Here is a 22,510-nt window from a genome sequence, read left to right as displayed (position 1 = left end):
TAATGGAGCTTCTTCACTGGCAATCAGGATCTACATTCCACCTCCATCTTGTTGTTGAAGCACAAATTTAATGAGGCCAGGGTTACAAGCTGGGGTAGCAGGGCACATCATGGAGGGAGGACAGGATCAGAGGATCTGATGGTCCTCCCCAAGGCAGACTGATGGCACACCAGTTCCTTGAAACGATCCCCCCAAAAAGAGTTCTCCAGTGTCATTTATATTTGCAAAACCCTGAGTACCATTAGAGATAGACAAGATACACTAACATATTAAAACCTGCAATTAGGGAATCTGCCTAAACTGTGTATGACCCAGCACTTCCCAAACCAACTTGACCACGGAACTTTTTTTGTCCCCTAACACTGTTCACATCTCCAGGATCTCTGACACACAGAACCAGGGAAAGCTCAGAGTTCTACGGGTAAGTGAGGCTATAAACACTCAGAGACAGCACAAACCAAGGAACATTACCATTATCTATCATCCGCTGCTTGGTCAAGATCATGAGTAGACGGTCCACTTCAAACACACCCACCCCAGGCGTGATCACCACAGACATTTGCCCAGTTCGGTCAAAGTTGCGGTTGATGTAGTGCTTGTCAAACACTTGAAAGAAAGCAAAAGTTCTCAAATGAAGAGGTTACAGCTTCTCAGAAACCAGCCACTGGTGAGCCTCTCTGTGCCCTCAGGGTATTTTGTCCATGTTTCTTTGCAGCGACATTCTCACCTGAATTCTAGTTAGTCGTGTGCACATCTGCCTCTCCCCATCTACGTTAAGAACTATTTGAACACAAGACTATGTCACATTTGCCTTTGCTAACACTCCATCACTGATGCCTAATACTTGCCTTTTGCAGCATTAAATGCTCAAATTTTATGTCATTAATTTAAACAATCCATAAATGAGTCTGTATTGAAATTCATAAAAATCAAATATTAATCTAAGACAATATTTAAAAGAGTGGACTTTGTGTATCTGGCAAGTTAATTTTTCTTTCTGTCCTATACAATCCTGACTTTAGAAAACCAAAGATGTTCCAATATGACTAAAAGACTGACTAACACAAGACCCTGTGCTTTAGAATCCCCAGCACACCTGGGTGTAGACCCATGGGCAGGTTATATGCAGTGAAGTGACCACACATCATCACTTCCACCACTAGCCAGTGTCAACGGATGCCTAACCAGAGCTGGGCCGATGAGATTGTGCTGGGAACATGGAATTCTGGACAGAGAGGAGAGAGCTGACCGCAGAGCTGGGAGCTGACCACTGTTCTAGGAATACCTGCTCTTGCAGTTCCTAGAGCCACCTTGTCCCCACCTTCTTCTGCATGATATTCAAGCCTTCCCTGGTGGCCTCACCAGGTTTCTATATCCTGAGAGTAAATTTCCCTTTTTGTGTAAACCAATTAAGTAGGTTTCAGTTATTTGGAAACAAAGCGTATCACCTCACACATATATGCTGGAACAAACCTTTGGAAGAAATCACACCACACTGTTAACAAGGTTCCCTCTTAGAAGGGAACTGACAGTAGAGGGAGGGGAGAGATCTTCCTTTTTACTTGATATACCTCTGATTATTTGAATTCTAGAAACATGAGTTCCTTTTGTAATTTAAAAAAAAATCTTTTTTTAATTCCCTAGAAGCAATTGAGGGATAAGGTAGAAAATATCAAGAACAAAGTTTTAGTAAAGCAGCCCAAGGAAGATTCCTTCCAGCTCTTTACTCTCAGGTTACCATGAGAAGCAGATGAGAACAGCAGAACCAAAAGCTTAATGTTGGCCATTAAAACCATCCAATCAGAAGTTATTGCTTTCAATTAATCTTTGAGGTAGGTGGGTGGGGAGATTATCAACTGGATCTAGGTCTTTGGATGATAGTAAAAAGAAGTTCATAGCCTGGGTGCCTGGGTGGCTCAGTGGGTTAAAGCCTCTGCCTTTGGCTCAGATCATGATCTCAGGGTCCTGGGATCGAGCCCAACATTGGACTCTCTGCTCAGTGGGGAGCCTGCTTCCTCCTCTCTCTCTCTGCCTGCCTCTCTGCCTACTTGTGATTTCTGTCAAGTAAGTAAATAAAATTAAAAAAAAAAAAAAAGAAGAAGTTCATATCCATGTGGTAAACAAGATGCCAGCTCACCATGGCTAGTGTCCTTACTCACCATTGAATGACAGATTGATGGCCTCTAGGTAGTTTCCTTGTGCTGAGGTAGAATTGTCTCCTTGAGGAAAACCCTCTGAAGCAAAAAAACACAAGAAGGAAAAGTATCTCATGAAAGATGAACTCTAAAAGAACAAGCAGAAAGTAGTTGGACAGGGCCGCCCAACCCTGTAGTAGGAACATTACTGAACTTACTGCATACCTAATGAACAAGTGGACGCAACTAGAAATAGAAACCCGACCAGAAGCAGAAACTATGCCCAGCACTGGGAAGGAAGCAAGCATGAACCTCTTCACCTCCCCTCCTTCATCTCTCCATCCTCCTTTCCCTGCCGCACCTCCTATCATATGTATGCAGTACCTGCCTGTTCCAGTCGCACCAACACTGGATACTGGATGAAGAGTTTTTTAATGGTCACAAGGAGTGAAGTCCACTCTTCTCTCCTTTCATTCTGCACCACCACTCTGAAAGGAATATTGTCATAAATACTGAAGAGCTTATTATTTACATCAGGTCCTTCACAGGGTTTTGAAGGAAAGGAGAAGATGGGATTCCCAAGGTTAGGGTAATTTACCATATAATAACAAGTATTAAAGTCAAATGCACATAACAAACATTAACAAAGGAATGTAATCACATAAACAGTCACACAGATTGAAAACAAAAATAAAATATTTTGGAGCGCCTGGGTGGCTCAGTGGATTGAGCCGCTGCCTTCAGCTCAGGTCATGATCTCAGGGTTCTGGGATAGAGCCCCACATCGGGCTCTCTGCTCGGCGGGGAGCCTGCTTCCCCCTTTCTCTCTGCCTGACTCTCTGCCTGCTTGTGATCTCTCTCTCTGTCAAATAAATAAATAAAATCTTTAAAATATATATATTTTAAAACTGCCTTGAGATTGTATTAATACCTAGCATTGAGTAGGAATATGAAATTTTCACATAATGAATTACAATTAGGGAATATATAAAAACCCTAAATGAAAATATCTGGGGGCGCCTGGGTGGCTCAGTGGGTTAAAGCCTCTGCCTTCGGCTCAGGTCGTGGTCCCAGGGTCCTGGGATCGAGGCCCACATCGGGCTCTCTGCTCGGCGGGGGACCTGCTTCCTCCTCTCTCTCTCTCTGCCTACCTGTGATCTCTGTCTGTCAAACAAATAAATAAAAATATCTTAAAAAAAAAAAAGAAAATAACTGTATGTATGTTTTACATATATATCCGATAAACATGTCTAGGTCAGGAAACTAGATTAATAGAAAGGGATGGGTTGGGGCGAGCCTCACTGGCTCACCCAGTGGAGCATGAGACTCTTGATCTAGGGTTGTGAGTTTGAGCCTCATGTTGGGCATAGAGATTACTTAAAAATAAAATCTTTTAAAACAAGTAAGAATGGACACCTGGGCAGCTCAGTCGGTTAAGCGTCTGTCTGCAGCTCAGGTCATGATCCTGGAGTCCCAAGATCGAGCACCACATCAGGCTCCCTACTTGGCAGGGAGCCTATGCCCCTCACCTGCTCATGCTTTCCTGCTCTCTCTCTCTCAAATAAATAAATAAAATCTAAATAAATAAATAATACAAATGGGGCACCTAGCTGGCTCAGTAAGTAGAGCTTGCAACTCTTGACCTCAGGTTTGTAAGCTGGAGCTCTACGTTGGGCATGGAGATTACTTAAAAATAAAATCTTTTTTTTTTTTTTATTGTATTTATTTATTTGAGAGACAAAGAGAGGTGCCGAGCAGCTGAGCAGGAATCCCAATTCAAGGCTTGATCCCAGGAACCTGAGATCATGACCTGACCCGAAGGCAGATACTTAACCAACTAAGCCACCCAGGTGTTCCTTAAAAATAAAGTATTTAAAAAAAAAAAAAAAAAAAGGGTGCCAGGGTGGCCCAGTGGGTTAAAGCCTCTGCCTTTGGCTCAGGTCATGATCTCAGGATCCTGGGATCAAGCCCTGCATAGGGCTCTCTGCTCAGCGGGGAGCCTGCTTCCTCCTCTCTCTGCCTGCCTCTCAGCCTACTTGTGATCTCTGTCTGTCAAATAAATAAATAAACAAAATATTAAAAAAAAAAAAAAGGAAAGAAAGAAGTGATAGGTGGCAATCTATTTACTATAGACCTTCTGAACCATGTGAATGTACCACAAGAAGTAAAATTTAAATTTAAATGAAAATACATACATTTGTATTAAATTAGCAATTTTATTTTTTTTTAAAGATTTAATTTATCTATTTATTTGACAGAGGGATAGAGTCAGAGAATACAAGCAGGGGGAGTGGCAGGGGAGGAGAAGCAGGCTCCCAGCTGAGCAGGGAGCCTGATGCAGAGCTCCATCCCAGGACCCTGGGATCATGACCTGAGCAGTAGCTTAACTGACTGAGCCACCCAGGTGCCCCTAACCTAGCAATTTTAATGCTAGGAACTTATCCTAAAGAAACACACAGCAGTGGGTGCCCGGGTGGCTCAGCTGGTTAAGCATCTGCCTTCAGCTCAGGTCATGATCCTGGGTCCTGGGATGGAGCCCTGAATTGGGCTCCCCGCTCAGTGGGTAGCCTGCTTCTTTCTCCCTCTCCCCTGCCTCTGCACATGTTCTCTCTTGATATCTCTCTCAAATAAATAAATAAAATCTTTTAAAAAAGAGAGGAGGAGAGAAGGAAAGAGAGGAGAAAAAGGAAAGGATAGAGGGAGGGAGGAAAATGGGAGGGAGGGAGAGCAAGAAGGAAGGAAGGAAGGCAGACAAAGGGAGTATCCGGGTAGCAGAGTCAGTTAGTGTCTGACTCTTGGTTTTGGATCAGGTCATGATCTCAAGTTGGGCTCTACACTCAGTGCTGAGTCCATTTAAGACTCTCTCTCCCTTGGCACCTGGGTGGCTCAGTTGGTTAAGCAACTGCCTTAGGCTCAGGTCATCATCCTGGAGTCCTGGGATCAAGTCTCACATCGGGATCCCTGCTCGGAGGGGAGTCTGCTTCTCCCTCTGACCTCTCCCCTCTCATGCTCTCTCTCAAATAAATAAATAAAATCTTTAAAAAACAAAACAAAACTCTCTCTCTCTCATCCTATGCCCCTATCTCCCCAGCTCTTACCCTCTAAGATAAATAAATCTTTAAAAAAAAAAAAAGAAAGAAAGAAAGAAAGAAAAGAAACACACAGGACCCAGAATAGCCAACCCAATATTGAAAGAGAACAAAGTTGGACACCTTTGAAGCTTCAAGAAGCTACAGTAATCAACACAGTGTGGCACTGGTGAAATAGTAGACAAACAGATTAATGGAACAGAATTGAGGACCTAGAAATAGAATCCCCAAAATATATCAATAGATCTTTGACAAAGAAGCAAAGATAACACAATGGAACAAAGATATTCTTTTCAACAAATGGTGCTGGAACAACTGGACATACACATGCAAAAAAAAGAGAAAGAAAGCAAGCAAGCAAGCCAGACACAGACGTTACACTCTTCATAAAAATTAACTAAAATATATGCTTTGATCCTGGGTTTTGGCAGAAAACTTTTTAAAAACCAACTCAAAGTAGATTGTGGACCTAAATATAAAATGTAGAACTATATTGGACACCTGGGTGGCCCAATTGGTTGGGCATCTGCCTTCGGCTCAGGTCATGGTCCCAGGGTCCTGGGATTGAGTCCCACATTGGGCTCCCTGCTCCACAGGAAGTCTGCTTCTCCCTCTGCCCCTCCTCTTACTCATCAATCTCTCTCTCTCTCAAATAATAAATAAATAAAATCTTTAAAAAAAAAATAAAACTATAAAACTCCTAAAAGATAATATACCACAAAACCTAGATAACCCTGGGTAGGATGATGACTTTTTAGATTCAACACCAAAGCCACAATCCATGAAACAAAAAGACTAATAAGCTAGATCTTATTAAAATACAAAAACTTCTGCTCTGAGACAATGTTAAAAGAATGAGAAGACATGCCACAGACTAGAAGAAAATGCTGGCAAAAAACACATTTGATAAAGGACTATCATCCAAAATACACAAAAAACTCTTAAAACTCAACAGTAAGGGGCGCCTGGGTGGCTCAGTGGGTTAAAGCCTTTGCCTTTGGCTCAGGTCATGATTCCAGGGACCTGGGATCTAGGTCCGCATTGGGCTCTCTGCTCAGCAGGGAGCCTGCTTCCTCCTCTCTCTCTGCCCGCCTCTCTGCCTACTTGTGATCGCTGTCAGATAAATTTTAAAAATCTTAAAAAAAAAAAAAAACTCAACAATAAGAAACAAACAACCCAATTAAAAATAGGCAGAACACCTAAAAAGACACCTCAGATGATACACACATGGCAAATAAGTATATGAAAAGATGATCCACATCATGTCATATGGGGAAATGCAAATTAAAACAACAATAAGGGACCACTATATACTTATCAGAATGGCTGAAATCCAGGACACTGACAACACCAAATGTTAGTAAGGATGTGGAGCAACAGAAACTGTCATTCTTTGCTGGTGGGAATGCAAAATAATGCAGCCACTTTGGAAGACAGTTTGGTGGTTTCTTAAACATACTCTCATCATATGATCTAGCAGTCAAACTCCTTCATATTTGCCTAAAGGAGATGAAAACTTGGGTCCACACAAAAACCTACACACAGATGTTTATAGAAGCCTAATTTATAACTGCCAAAGCTTGAAAGCAACCAAGATGTCCTTCAGTAGATGAATGGATAAATAAATTGTGGTATATCCAGAAAATGGAATACTACTGAGTGCTAAAAAGAAATGAGCCATGACAAGACTTGAAGGAAACTTAAGTGCATATTACTAAGTGAAAGAAGCCAATCTGAAAAGCTTATATACTGTATGATTCCAACTACATGACTTTCTGGAGAAGGCAAAACTGTACAGACTCTAAATAGATCAGTGGTTGCCAAGGATTAGGGCTTTGGAGGAAGGGATGAATAGTGATACACTGAGGATTTTTAGGGCAGTAAAAATACTCTGCAAGATACTATAATGATGGAGATATATCATTAAATATTTGTCAAAGCCTACAGAGAGTACAATACCAAGAGTGAGTCCTAAGGTAAACTATGGATTTTCAGTGATTATGGTGTATCTGTGTAGGTTCATTAGTTCTAACGATGGCATCACTCTGGTAAAGGATGTTGATAATATGAGAATGGCATTATGTAGATGTGGGTAGAGAAAGTTTTGGGAAATCCCTGTACCTTCTCTCAATTTTGCTGGGAACCCAAAATTGCTCTAAAAAAATTAGAAGTCTTAATTAAAAAAAAAAAAAAAAGGCGGGGAGTCTGGGTGGCTCAGTGGATTAAGCCTCTGGCTTCAGCTCGGGTCGTGATCCCATGGTCCTGGGATCAAGCCCCACATCAGGCTCTCTGCTCAGCAGGGAGCCTGCTTCTCCCTCTCTCTCTGCCTGCCTCTCTGCCTTCTTCTGCCTACTTGTAATTTCTCTGTCAAATAAATAAATAAATAATCTTTAAAATAGGGGCACCTGGATGGCTCAGTGGGTTAAAGCCTCTGCCTTCGGCTCAGGCCATGATCCCAGGGTCCTGGGATCAAGCCCCTCATTGGGATCTCTGCTCAACAGGGAGCCTGCCTCCCCCCCGCTCTCTGCTTGCCTCTCTGCCTACTTGTGATTTCCGTCTATCAAATAAATAAATAAAATCTTTTTTAAAAATCTTTTAAAAAAAGCAAGAAACATTCAGTAATGCATAACTATATACCTGTATATCACAGTGGACATTGATTAATTTAAAAATTAGAAAAAGATTGGGGTGCCTGGGTGGTGCAGTTGATTGGGCATCCAACTCTTGGTTTTGGCTCACGTCATGATCTCAAGGTTGTGAGATTGAGCCCCGTGTTGGGCCCTGCACTCAGCATCGTCTACTTGAGATTCCCTCTCCCTCTGCCCCTCCTGCTCATTCTCTCTTTCAAGGAAATAAATAAATCTTTTTAAAAATGAGAGGGGTGCCTGGGTGGCTTAGTCAGTTAAGCAGCTACCTTTGGCTCAGGTCATGATTCCAGGGTCCTGGGACAGAGCCCCAAGTCAGGCTCCCTGCTCAGCGGAGAGCCTGCTTCTCCCTCTCCCTCTGCCTGCCACTCTGCCTACTTGTGCTCTCTCTCCCTCTGTCAAATAAAGAAATAAAATCTTTAATAAATAAATAAAAATTAGAAAAAGATTAAATATCTAACAATAAAGATATCGTATGATATGATAAAATTTCAGGCTACAATAGATATATAACTATCAAAAATGAAATCCTCTTTGATAGCCATTTAATATGAGTAATGGAGGTTCACAATGCTATCTCACCCAAGTATATTTGATTTTATTAAAAACAAAGCAAGCCAGGGGCGCCTGGGTGGCTCAGTGGGTTAAGCCGCTGCCTTTGGCTCGGGTCATGATCTCAGGGTCCTGGGATCGAGTCCCGTATCGGGCTCTCTGCTCAGCAGGGAGCCTGCTTCCCTTCCTCTCTCTCTGCCTGCCTCTCTGTATACTTGTGATTTCTCTCTGTCAAATAAATAAATAAAACCTTTAAAAAAAAAAAAAAAAAAAAAACAAAGCAAGCCAAAAAAATCATCCAATTTTAAAACAGGCTAAACAGGAGTACCTGGCTGGCTCAGTCAGTGGACCATGCAACTCTTGATCTCAGGATTATAGGTTTAAGCCCCACACTCAGTGTAGACATTACTTAAAAAATAAACTAAAATATTTAAAAAATAAAATAAAATGGGCCAAAGAGAAAAAGATCTAGAGAAACATACCACAGTATTAAAAGTACTTCCCTCTGGATTACAAAGTCAAACCAGGGATAAGACAAAAAACAAAAAAGATGAAAAAATTAGCTAAGAAGATGAATATACAATTTGCAAAAGAGAAATACAAAGGCCAATCAGCATGAGAAAATATTTACTCTTGGTATTAAAAGAAATGATTATTAAGACTTAGTGAGGTAACTGTTCTTCCACTCTAACTGTGAAGAAAGAAAATAGTATTCAGTGTTGGAAAGGACAGAGAAATAACATAACTACTGGGAAAACAGATTTTTTTTTTAACTTCCGTGGTTTTGCAGGGCAATTTGGCAACACCAATAAAAAGCCTTAACAGAAACAGAATATCTTTGACCCAATAACTCGGTTTCTGGGAACTTATCCTGTTTATGCTTAAGGTTATAACTAAGCTAATGCTTACACACTGTAAGACCATTTACTGGTAGAACTTCTGACAGTAGTGGAAAGTTGAAAATTACTTGTGTTCAATAAATGCTAGCAATCAAATGAAATGTCTACAGAGCAATAAAAATGATGCTGTGGAAACAGTATTTGACATGGAATGGCATTTGTGATGAAGTTAGTGGAAAATGCTGGTTTTGGGGTGCCTGGGTGGCTCAGTTGTTAAGCATCTGCCTTCAGCTCAGGTCATGATCCTAGCATCCTGGGACTGAGCCCCACATCATGCTCCCTGCTCAGCAGGAAGCCTGCTTCTCCCTCTCCCACTCCTCCTGCTTGTGTTCCCTCTCTCGCGCTCTCTGTCTGTCAAATAAATAAAATCTTAAAAAGAAAATGCTCGTTTAAAACATCATGTGAAAAAAGCAGGGGAGTGGGGGGTGGGAGGTTGGGGTACCAGGTGGTGGGTATTATAGAGAGCACGGATTGCATGGAGCACTGGGTGTGGTGAAAAAATAATGAATACTGTTTTTCTGAAAATAAATAAATAAATTAAAAAAAAAAAAAAGGCAGGGGAGTCTGTGACCACATCTCTGTGAAAACTACTCTGTCTCTATAAACAAAGAACAGGGTTTGATACACCCAAGTGATGATGACTGCACCTGGGAAGTGGAATTGAGGGTGTCCTATATTGTATTACCCTGTACCTAACTATATTTCATGATTTTCCTAAAAATAAATCTGTATTGTTTTTATAGTAAGAAAAATATAAACAAAGCTTCTTTTAATTTAAAAAATGTTGGGGCTGGGGCACCTGGGTGGCTCAGTGGGTTAAGCCTCTGCCTTCAGCTCAGGGCATGGTCCCAGGGTCCTGGGATGGAGCCCCATAAGGGGCTCTCTGCTCAGCATGGAGCCTGCTTCCTCCTCTCTCTCTCTCTGCCTGCCTCTCTGCCTCCTTGTGATCTCTGTCAAATAAATAAATAAAACCTTAAAAAAAAAATGTTGGGGCTGATTTTTTAATAATGTGAGGAAATTTTAATATATTAATGATATATTATCTTAATGATATATTTATGATGATGTATAATGATATATTAATGATATATTTACATATGTAAATCTATACTTGTAACTCATTCATGCTTTCTACAATCTGTTTTAATATGTCCATAATTATCCTCAAGTGAATTCATACTCATTCATATTCATTATGTAGAAATAACTTCATATATTCTTAGGCCAAAAGAGGTTCTCAGGTTCCAGGAATCAGCTGGCTCAATTGGAAGAGCATAGAACTCTTGACGTCAGGGTCATGAGTTCAAACCCCATGTTACATGTAGAGATTACTGAAAAATAAAATCTTTTAAAAAAAAATCAAATAAAAAAGTTCTAGGATCCACTGAAGTGATATGATGAATTTAACAGCATGAAGATATAAATGGTGACATTGGGGGAAGAAATGGCCCATTATAATACAGGACCCAAAAGAAAATCGACAAATAATTTAAAGTATGATTAGTATGGGGTTGAAGAATACACTGGTCAATGGGGCGCCTGGGTGGCTCAGTGGGTTAAGCCGCTGCCTTCGGCTCAGGTCACGATCTCAGGGTCCTGGGATCGAGTCCCGCATAGGGCTCTCTACTCAGCAGGGAGCCTGCTTCCCTTCCCCTCTCTCTGCCTGCCTCTCTGCCTACTTGTGATCTCTCTCTGTCAAATAAAAAAAATAAAATCTTTAAAAAAAAAAAAAAAGAATACACTGGTCAAAAGCACAGACTCGGGGTGCCTGGGTGGCTCAGTGGGTTAAGCCTCTGCCTTCAGCTCAGGTCATGATCCCAGGGGCCTGGGATCGAGTCCCGCATGGGGCTCCCTGCTCGGCAGGGAGCCTGCTTCTCCTCATCTCTCTCTCTGTCTGTCTCTCTGCCTATTTGTGATCTCTCTCTGTCAAATAAATAAATAAAATCTTTAAAAAAAAAAAACAAAAGCACAGACTCTGAACCACACTGCCTGCATCAAGTGCATACTCCATCACTTAATCTTCCATGGACTTTGGATATGTTACTTAAACTCTGTGTCCAAGTTTCTGCATCTGTAAAATGGGATAACAGCAACCATCACAAGGAATGCTATGATATTTAAATGAAATCAAGATAACTAAAGTGCTTAGCAAGTGTCCTATATATAGTAAGTCCAAAATACAAATGATAACTATTATCATCTTATTACCATCTCAATAAGAGAGTGGAGCCACTCTTATATTCTATCTTGTGCTCCTCTATAGATTTTTCATAATTTCTACAATGAAGATGCATTATTTCTTAAATGACAGAAAAAGGTAATCTGGTAAGTGATAAAGGAAATAGAGTTGACTTTTGAACAACATGGAGGTTGGAGGCACTAACGCCCCTGCCCTGTGCAACTGAAAATGTGTGTATGTTTTGACTCTCCAAAAACTTAACTACTAATAGCTGACTGCTGACCAGAAGCCTCACTGATAACATAGTCCATTAATGTATTTTGTATGTTATAGATGTTATAGATATTTTATACTATAGTCTCACAATAAAATAAGCTGGACAAAATAAAGCGTTATTAAGAAACTCATAAACGGGGGCACCTAGGTGGCTCTGTCAGTTGAGCGTCTGACTCAATTTCAGCTAAGGTCATGATCTCAGGGTTGTGGGATAGAGCCCTGTGTCCTACTCTGTGCTCAGCAGAGAAAGAGATTCTCTCTCTCTGTCCCTTCCTCTGCCTTTCCCCCTGCTCACATGCATCAGTTCTCCCTCTCTCTCAAATAAATAAATCTTAAAAAGAAATCATAAGGAAAATACCTTTACATACTGTATTGTGTCTGTCGAAAAAATCCACATATATGACATATAGTTCAAACTCATGTGTTCAAGGGTCAACAGTACAGCAAAATGTTAATTATTAATTCCAGGTATATGAGTGTTCACTATACAATTCAATCAATTTGTCTCTCTGTTTGAAAATTTTCACAGTAACATACTATAAAAACAAACAAAATTACCTAAGCTAATCTTAGAAAGAAATTACCTAAGCTGATCCTAGAAAGAAATCTGGATCAGGAAAAGCATCTCAAGAAGGAATATTAGGACAATTAGCACTGTTACAATGTCCTTGCTCTAAGGAGATAAATAATGAAGTATAAGATAATCATGTGTCCTTGCTCTAAGGAGATAAATAATGAAGTATAAGATAATCATGTGTCTATTAAATGTTAATAATTGATAAATCTGGTGAAAAGTATACAGATATTCATTATATTCCTCCTTCCACTTTCTCATAACTTAAAATTTTTTGAGATAGAAATTTTAAAAGGTTGCCCAAAAAACTGCCTGGGGAGTGTCCGTAACTTCTGTCATTCTTTGGGGCTTATCCGCAACCACAGTTTAAAATATAACTATGTGTTCGGGCTCCCCCGCTTCCCTCTCTCTTTCTCTGCCTGCCTCTCTGTCTACTGTGATCTCTCTCTGTCAAATAAATAAATAAAATCTTTAAAAAAATAAAATAAAATATAACTATGTGTGTATATATATATACACACACATATACATACACATAGTAAGTCCAGAATACAAATGATAATATGTGTGTGTGTATATATATATACACATATACATTATAATATACACATACATATATACATATATATATACCTATATATACACACACACACAGTTGTAAAAGAATAAAAAATTTCTTCTTTAGGAATGTTACGACAAAGTTGAGAATGGGGCGGGAAGGGGGGAATACTCTACAAATTGGCATTTGGTGCTGGCTTGGGACTTAGGAAGGAACTAGCTACAAAGAAATGTTAAAGGTTCCAGGCTGGGGGTAGGGGAGAAGAATGGACATCTGAGACAAAAACTAAATCCACATAGTAAACTGTTTCTGCAAAAGAGAGAGACATTGATTTCCCAGTCTGAGATGGTAAGGGAAATGAGCAAAGGGTTCCTCCTCTCAGTTACAGAAGGAAATAAATAGTCTGAGGCAGCAAGAATGAACCAGTAACAGAGTCATGTGCTTGAGAGAAGAAGTCTCTATCGGCTTTAACAAGTGTAGTAAGGTGAGGAAACACGCTTCGTATCAAAAGAGTTCCTTTTTATTTAAACATAAATTTTTGGGAGGCGCCTGGGTGGCTCAGTCAGTTGAGCATCTGCCTTTGGCTCAGGTCATGATCCCAGAGTCCTGGGATTGCCCCGCATAGGGTTCTCTCTGCTTGGTGGGGAGCCTGCTTCTCCCTCTTCCCTCTGCCTGCTGCTCCTCCTGCTTCTGCTAGCTCTCTCTTTCTGTCAGATAAATAAATAAAGTCTTAAAAAAAAAATCTTGTTACCTCAGGCAAAAATAAAACAATCCATTTAAACTCTACAAAGTGAAAGGCTTTCTAAAGCCTCGAGATCTATTCTATCATCCACCTGAAGTGTCAACAGTCATGTGATAAACTTCTCCAAGGATCTGAGAATTTAAAAGATCAAAGCCGGGGCACCTGGGTGGCTCAGTGGGTTAAAGCCTCTGCCTTCAGCTCAGCTCATGATCCCTGGGTCCTAGGATCAATCCCCACATCGGGCTCTCTGCTCAGCTCTCTCTGCCTGCTTCTCTGCCTACTTGTGATCTCTGTCTGTCAAATAAATAAATAAATATTTTTTAAAAATGAATAAATAAAAAATAAAAGATCAAAGCCCTTTAGCTCCAGCCCATTAAGCAATCCCCATCCGACTGTATCTGCTATGCTTCTACCATCTCATAAAGCGCCTCCTTATTCAGAGGCATTTCAGGACATCTGGACTGATCTGAATTCTGTGCTGATGGAATGAGAAGTACAGGGCATCAGCAAAGAGGGTAAGTCTTAACTAAAAAGGTCCAGTCAAGTCTTTCCAGAGGGCTTCTCAACCTCAGCACCATTGGTCTCGTGGGCTAAGTAACTTTGCTGTGCAGGCTGTCCTATGCACACTGTAGGACACTTAGTAGCATCCCTGGCCTCTCCAGGAGATATCAGTTGTATAACTTCCCCTTCTTACCTCCCGCACACTATTTTGACGATTTAAAAAAAAAAAAAAAAATCTCTCAACAGTGCCAAATGTGCTGGGTAAGTAGAGGTGGCAAGGAAATTGCCCCAGTGGAGCCTCTGGTTTACAGAAAATAAACCTACACCACCATAAGGATGCACTTAGACCAATCCAGAAGGGGTCTTCTACAGCCTCCCTACTCAAAACGGGATACAAAAACCAACCTACGCAAGCAAAGGAGCTAGCTAGACTGAGCAGAATCTCAGACCCACCCCAGGACTCCTGAACTTAATGGAATCGGCATGATCCCCTGGAATGATTCACCTGCACATTGAAGTTGGGGAAGCACACAGTACAACTGAGATTCTTCAACACATCAAATGTTTGGGGGCAAAAAGGAAGGGTGAAACCGCTTTAGATTTAGACTTAACAAGCAAATCAAACATAAATTATTTCAGAGATAATTAATGACATCTGAATATATACTAGATATTAGATATTAGAATTAACTTTGTTCAACATAGGCATGACATTGTGGTTATATGTAAAAATGCCCTTATTTTTTAGATATACCAAAAAACAAAAATGTCACAACATCTGCAATTTATGCTAAAATAAAAGCTAGCCGAAAAAACAAGATGAAGCAAAATAAAGAAAGAAACAAATAAAACAGAGGAAGCAAATATGGCATAATAATAACTGTTCAATCTAGCTGTTGGGTATGTGAATTCATTACATTATTTATTCTTTTTTTCTGGGAGTTTGACAGTTTTCACAGTACAAAGTTTGTAAAGTCTAAATGCAGTGTGGTATCCTGGATTAGATCCTGGAACATAAAGTAGAAAAACTAATGAAATCTGAAAACCATCTGAAATTTAGTTAATAGTAATACACCAGGGCTAATCTTGCAGTTTTGACAAATGGACTTTGGTTATGAAATGTTAACAGGGGTATGTTAATGTTAATGTTAATGGGTAAAGGGTATATGGGAACGAACTCTCTGGGCTATCTTTGTAACTTCTCTATAAACCCAGAATTATTCCAAAATGAAAAGGTTAACTTTTTTTTAAGTTAGGAAAGAAATAACCAAACAAACAAACAGAGCATAGAGGGCACCTGGGTGGCTTAGTCGGTTAAGCATCTGCCTTTGGCTCAGGGTCCCAGGATCAATCCCCACATCAGCCACCCTGCTCAGTGGGGAGCCTACTTTTACCTTTCCCTCTGCCCCCCCACCAATCCCCCCTCTCTTTTCTATCTCAATAAAATAAATAAAATCTTTTTTAAAAAAGGCACAGCAGGGACGCCTGGGTGGCGCAGTGGGTTAAGCAGCTGCCTTCAGCTCAGGTCATGATCCCAGCGTCCTGGGATCGAGTCCCGCATTGGGCTCCTTACTCGGCAGGGAGCCTGCTTCTCCCTCTGCCTCTGCCTGCCATTCTGTCTGCCTGTGCTCGCTCTCTCTCTCTCTCTCTGACAAATAAATAAATAAAATCTTTAAAATATCCTTTAAAAAAAAAAAGGCACAGCAAACCACTCAAACATACTTATAAAAGTCTTCATAGTACCGTCCCTTGTGATCCTGTCGAATTGAGGCTCGGTTTATTTCAGGAAATTCATCTGAAAAAGAGAAACAACACATATAAATCAAAGTGAAAAGAGAAATTCAGTTTCTCTGCTCCCTCTTCTGGGTTGAAAATTTGCATCACCAAAATAAATGAGTGAATAAAATTATATATCAAGTTGGCTAATCACAGCCTGCAGACCCTCGGCATCCACTAATAGACTCTAAGATTTTCTATTTTACCCTGGGCTCATAACAGAAAAAGTATGAAAGATGAGCATTGTGAAGGGAAAGATGTAAGGAATGGGTGGGAAGCTTAACAAAAAAAAAACTAGAGGAGAAAAACTTACCAAGAGATTTTGCATCATAGAAAGTTCTAGAAAATAGGACCACTGTAACTTCATGACTACAGTTTTTCTCCTAGAATGAGTAGAGAAAAAAAGGCTTACATTTATTTCGTTTACTTCACAATGAAGGAGCCTGCATGAACATAATAGTCTCAATTTTAGGAGGCTCAGTGATAGCACACTGTATTAGATGATATCACATAACTGAGGCTGCATAATGCAGTGAACACAGCACTGCTGGAGTGAGAAGATCTGCACTGAGTCCTGGCTCTGAAATTTACCACCACATGACCTTGGGCAAATTACCAATTGTCCCAGAAGTGCAAAAAGTGCTTAAAAACAGCAAATTGCCAATAAGTATGGGTCACTATCTCCCAGCTCTTGATTTGGCATGAACTAGATTAGCCCAGTGTCAAAGGATTATGGTATCTGTACCTGTTTCATGGTGTTTTTAAAATTTCTTCAGAAAAGTAGCTTAGGAAACAAGAATAAAACCCATGGTGGTAGATGTGAGAATCAAACACATCCCAACATCCTACCACTGCCATAAAGATGAGACTTGGGACTACTTGAGATGCAGGAGTCGAAGCCAAGGCAATGAAGTACCTTTGGATGGGGACGGGTTTTGGTGAGAATACATTTCCACAGAGTCTGGAGATCAATGTTCTGGAAATAGGCTGTTCACAGATGGCATGAAATTTGGCTTGCACCAGTGAACCAGCAAGCCCAGTTTTAGTTCCTCCCAATCTTCAAAGAGGAGAGCTTACAATGACCCATCTCTAACTGACCACACTCACTGACTACACAATTCACCATTTACCATGATCCACCTTATATACCCCCATGGATATACCTCAAGTGGACAGAAATTCCTAAATACAAGCCACAGTACCCAGAGCAGAGTGCTAGGAAAGAGCACATCTTCATTAGCCACCAACAAATTTATTGGATACCCAGTGCTCCAAACTCAACTCCTGATTTATCTGATTTTGGTAAGTGATATACAGAAAAAAATGCCTTACAGTGGGCTGGTGTGGCCATATGAGCCTCTCAACTCATGTGATGACGGGGATAATATATGACAGGCAACATGACCTGGGACTATAATAATACAGACAGGATAGCACAGAGGTTATGATCTCAGGCTACCTCTGGGTGAATGGAAGGCACCAATTAGAATCCTCATTCTGCTTTTACATGCTGTTGATCATGAGCAAATTACCCAGCCTCTTTGAGCTGTACTTTCCCTACCTGTAAAATAGTGGCAAGAGTTTAGTGAGATAATGTGGATAAAACACTTATCAAGATACCTGCTATGTCAAAATATTCAATAAATGTTAACTCAGACTACTACTATTACTCCCACCACTACTATATTTTGGGCTCTGAAATGAATTCATGAACTCTCATGCTCAATCCTTCTGTCCACAGTGCTAACTTTTAAGTTATTAGACAAGAGGAATAAACAACCTTCACTAAAATCATTAAATCAATACAGAGTGGTTATGTAAAGTTAATTCATTTTTTTTTTTTTAAAGATTTTATTTATTTATTTGAGAGAGAGACAGTGAGAGAGAACATGAGCGAGGAGAAGGTCAGAGGGAGAAGCAGACTCCCCATGGAGCTGGGAGCCCGATGTGGGACTCGATCCCGGGACTCCAGGATCATGACCTGAGCCGAAGGCAGTCGTCCAACCAACTGAGCCACCCAGGCGCCCGAGTTAATTCATTTTCAAGCTCCTGCTTTAAAACCAAGTTTTTGAGCACCTGGGTGGTTCAGGCATTAAGCATCTGCCTTCAGCTCAGGTTATGATCCCAGGCATTGGGATGGAGTCCCACACTGGGCTCCTGGTCAAGGGGGAGTCTGCTTCTCCCGCTGCCTTTGCCGTTCCCCAGCTCGTGCTCTCTTTCTCTCTCACATTCTTTTTCACAAAGAAATAAAAGTCTTAAAAAAAAATAAAACCAAGGGGCGCCTGGGTGGCTCAGTGGGTTAAGCCTGTGCCTTTGGCCCAGGTCATGATCTCAGGGTCCTGGGATCAAGCCCCGCATCGGGTTCTCTGCTCAGTGGGGAGCCTGTTTCCCTCTCTCTCTCTGCCTGCCTCTCTGCCTACTCTGTCAAACAATAAAGAAATTTAAATCTTTAAATATTAAAAAAAAAAAAAAACCAAGTTCTTGAATTTAAAAAATGAACAAATTCATGGGGTGCCTGGTTGGCTCAGTCAGTTAAGCAGTTAACTGACTGAGCCAACCCAGTGTTCCAAACTCAACTCCTGATTTAATGATATAGCTCAGGTCATGATGCCAGTCCTGGGATGGAGCCCTGCATCGGTCTCCCTGCTCGGCGGGGAGTCTGCTTCTCCCTCTGCCCCCCCTACTCTCTCTCTCTCCCTCTCTGCCAAATAAAAATAAATAAATAAATAAAATCTTTAAAAAAATAAACAAATCCTAAGAACAAAATCCTGTAAACTAATGACTGGGCCTATGCCAAATTCTGCCCCTATAGCTAATCACATATCCACTTACAGAATCTTGGGTTAGTCCACATCTAAGACACGACTGAGCCAGACCTGAAATGAAGGTTTTCACAGACCCAATAATGAAATGGCCATTATGAGGTCCAAGGTAACCATTATTCAGCCCACCCCAAGCTTTAGGCTCAGTACTCTGGCAGACACCAAGGCCTGATCATGGTTAAGCCACATGACTGCAGAAGCCTCCTGGCTGGTCTGCTTAATTTCAGTGTGTCCCTTCACCAAACTGCTCCTGGCCACTGGACTCTTCTTTCCTCAAATTCTCCCTGGCTTAGATCACAGTGATGTCTTGGTTGAGAACCTGTAATAGTTCCCATACTTCAAGTCCAAAACTACCTGGCTCAATGTGACCCTATCTTTCTAATCCACCTCATTACTTAATTATACCCCATATAAACCCTCTATGAAGTTGCCTAGACCACTCCCCACTCTCACACCTGTCTACATCCTTTTGCTCGAACTGTTCATCTGACACACCCTCTCCATCTTCCTTTCCAACATCCAAACCTTCCTCGGCCTTCCAGGCCCAAATTCAAAAGTAAATAAAGTTTCAACCCCTAAAACATACAGTTTGCTATTGCTTCAAATACACAGATGCAAGCTCCCAGCAGATCTGTAAGTTCTCTGGGGGCAAGCATTGTACTTCTACGTCTATACACTTCACTAGCTGAAGGATATTGCTTCGGTGTTGCTGAGGAAGATGGGACTTAGATTCAGTTGAGACCAGGATCCTACTGAGACCATACTATGTATAGATGCTTTAAAACACCTTGTGAGAGGGCGCCTGGGTGGCTCAGTGGGTTAAGCCGCTGCCTTCAGCTCAGGTCATGATCTTGGGGTCCTGGGATCAAGTCCTGCATCGGGCTCTCTGCTCAGCAGGGAGCCTGCTTCCCTCTCTCTCTCTGCCTGCCTCTCTGTCTACTTGTGATCTCACTCTGTCAAATAAATTAAAAAAAAAAAAAAAAAAACACCTTGTGAGGCAGGAACTACTATCAACTCCATTTTGCAGAAAAGAGAATAGAGGCCCAGGAAACTAACTACTTCTCCAAGATAAAAAATAGAATCAAAGTAGAACCATAATTTTAAACCCAGTCAGACTTTAACCAAACTCCATGTTCTTTCCCACTACATAATATAACCTCAGACATAATAACATATAATAACATATAAATCATATATAACATTTATAACATATAAATTGTTCTCCTATTTAAGTCTTTGATCCACCTTGAGTTAATTTTTTTAAAGATGTATTTATTTATTTTAGAGAGAGAAAGAGCACTCGAGCGAGGGGAGGAAAGGGAGAGAGGCAGACTCCCTGCTGAACAGGGAGCCCGAAACAGGGCTTTGATCTTACAAGCCTGAGGTTATGACCTGAGCCAAAATCACGAGTCAGATGCTTAACCAACTGAGACACCCAGGAACCCTAATTTGAGTTAAGTTTTAAATATGGATGTGTAGTGAGAGTCTAAATTCATTCTTTTGCATATGGATATCTGGCTCAAAATCATTTGTTGTAGAGACTATTCTTTCCCTCATTGAATGGACTTCATATCTTTGTCTAAAATCAATTGATCATAAATGTATGGATTGATTTCTATACTCTCAATTCTATTCCATTGACTTATATCATTTATCTTTATGCCAGTACCATGCTGTTTTTACTACTTTAACTTTGTAGTAAGTTTTGAAATTAGGAAGTAAGAGTTTTCCAACTTTGTTGCTCTTCCTCAAGGTTGTTTTGACTATGCAGGATCCCTTGCAATTGCATATAAATTTTAGAATTAGCTTTTCTGTTTCTGCAAAGAAAAAGGCCACAGGGATTTTGATAGGGACTGAGCCATAGTTTGTTTGTTTAAGATTTTATTTATTTATTTGAGAGAGCAAGAGAGAGTGAGAGAGAGCATGAGAGGGAAGAAGGTCAGAGGGAGAAGAAGACTCCCCTTGGAGCTGGGAGCCTGATGTGGGACTCAATCCCAGGACTCTGGGATCATGACCTAAGCCAAAGGCAGTCGCCCAACCAACTGAGCCACCCAGGTGCCCTGAACTATAGTTTGCTTTGAGTAGTACTGCCACTTTAACACTTATTAAGTTTCCCAATCTATTCTCATGGGTTGTTTTTCATTTTTTAGATCCTTATTAATCTATCTCAGCTAATTTTGTAGATTTTAGTATACGAATCGTGTACCTCCTTGGCTAAATTATGCCAAAGTATTTGATTCTCTCTGATGCTCTTGTAAATGGAATTGTTTTTAATTTAATTCTCTTTTTAAAACTTAATTCTATGTTTTTATATTTCCTATTCAAACTATTCATTGCCTATGAAACACAAATGATGGTGTGTGTTAATTTTGTACCCTGAACTTTGCTGAATCCATTTACATTAGTTCTAATAGTTTTTTTTGTAGATTTTTTAGGATTTCCTACATATAAGAGTTCATCTGTGAATAGAGGTAGTTTTACTTCTTCTTTTCCAATAAGGGTGCATTCTACTTCATTTTCTTGCCTAATTGCTGCAGTTAGAACCTCTGGTACAACACTGAATACTAATGGTGAAGGCAGGCATCCTTACTGTGTTCCTAAATCTTTTTTTTTTTTTTAAGATTTTATTTATTATTTGAGAGAGAGAGAGAAAGTGAGAGACAGCATAAGAGGGGAGAAGGTCAGAAGGAGAAGCAGAATCCCCGTTGAGCTGGGAAGCCAATGCAGGACTCTATCCCAGAATCATGACCTGAGCCAAAGGCAGATGCCTAACCAACTGAGCCACCTAGGTACCCTAATATTCCTAAATCTTAAAGGGGAAAGTTTTTAGTCTTTCACCATTAAATCTGATGTCACCTATGGGTTTCTCACAAATACTTTATCATGTCGAGGTAGTTAAAGTAATGTAAATCTAGAGTTTTATTAATTTAGGCTTTAGCTATGATAACTTTAATTAAAGGTAGTTTGGGGTACCTAGGTGGCTCAGTGGGTTAAGCCTCTGCCTTTGGCTCAGGTCACGGTCTCAGGGTCCTCGGATCAAGCCCCACATCGGGCTCTCTGCAGGGAGCCTGCTTCCTCCTCTCTCAGCCTGCCTCTCTGCCTACTTGTAATCTCTGTCTGTCAAATAAATAAATAAAATTAAATTTAAAAATCCAAAGGTAGCTTAATAAAAATGGTGTATTTCTAAAATCTGCAATAGTAATGTTTATGCAATGAAATTTAGTGTGTAAGAAACATACCTTCCACTTGGTAAAGAGATCAGCAAGGAAACCATTCACAGCTTTCTCAAAATACAGATCCCCTGAAAAGCAATAATGAGAAGAGGGTGAAGATTATCTTTATTTCTTGTTTACAGTATCTGCTCTAAGTAAAGTAGCAGGAATGGGACCAAAGACAAGGTGGGTTCTGCTATATCTTAAAACAAGATTATAAAAGTCAGGTGTATAAAAGTAGCTTCAATCTAGACTTTCCACAGAGCCAAATTTAATATTTGCCTAACTTAGTAAGAAGCTGTAGCTCTAAGGTAAAAGCCAAGATTGAAAATGCTTTGATGGCTGAAAAATGCAGTGTTACCTTCAGAATGAGAGGACCATCTTAATCTCCAAATGTGAGTATTCTCACAATGATGCTTAAAGTTGGTTAGATGACCCTGCGCATTCACTGAATTATCAGTTGCAGTTCCTACTGTTCTTGAGTGACTTTGATGACCATAAAAGAGTTTAGTTTATAGACATGGATGGAACTAGAGAATATTATGTTAT

General features: G+C 40.4%; 1 protein-coding gene across 14 annotated transcripts in view; it reads right to left on the bottom strand.

Annotated features, from left to right (window-relative positions):
* The window catches only part of DEPDC5 (DEP domain containing 5, GATOR1 subcomplex subunit), a 138,548-nt gene that overhangs the window by 84,580 nt on the left and 31,458 nt on the right, over positions 1-22,510 (bottom strand). For all 14 annotated transcript variants that reach the window (XM_059408904.1, XM_059408903.1, XM_059408906.1 and 11 more), the window contains 6 exons: positions 21,989-22,050; positions 16,241-16,310; positions 15,874-15,946; positions 2,520-2,623; positions 2,160-2,234; positions 472-606 (listed from right to left, as the gene is read on the bottom strand). In XM_059408904.1, coding sequence (XP_059264887.1) covers positions 472-606; positions 2,160-2,234; positions 2,520-2,623; positions 15,874-15,946; positions 16,241-16,310; positions 21,989-22,050 — 519 coding nt within the window. The remainder of the gene's footprint in view (positions 1-471; positions 607-2,159; positions 2,235-2,519; positions 2,624-15,873; positions 15,947-16,240; positions 16,311-21,988; positions 22,051-22,510) is intronic.

This window comes from Mustela nigripes, chromosome 8 (assembly GCF_022355385.1).
Source record: "Mustela nigripes isolate SB6536 chromosome 8, MUSNIG.SB6536, whole genome shotgun sequence".
Taxonomy (NCBI): domain Eukaryota; kingdom Metazoa; phylum Chordata; class Mammalia; order Carnivora; family Mustelidae; genus Mustela; species Mustela nigripes.
This window is presented reverse-complemented; position numbering and strand designations above follow the sequence as displayed.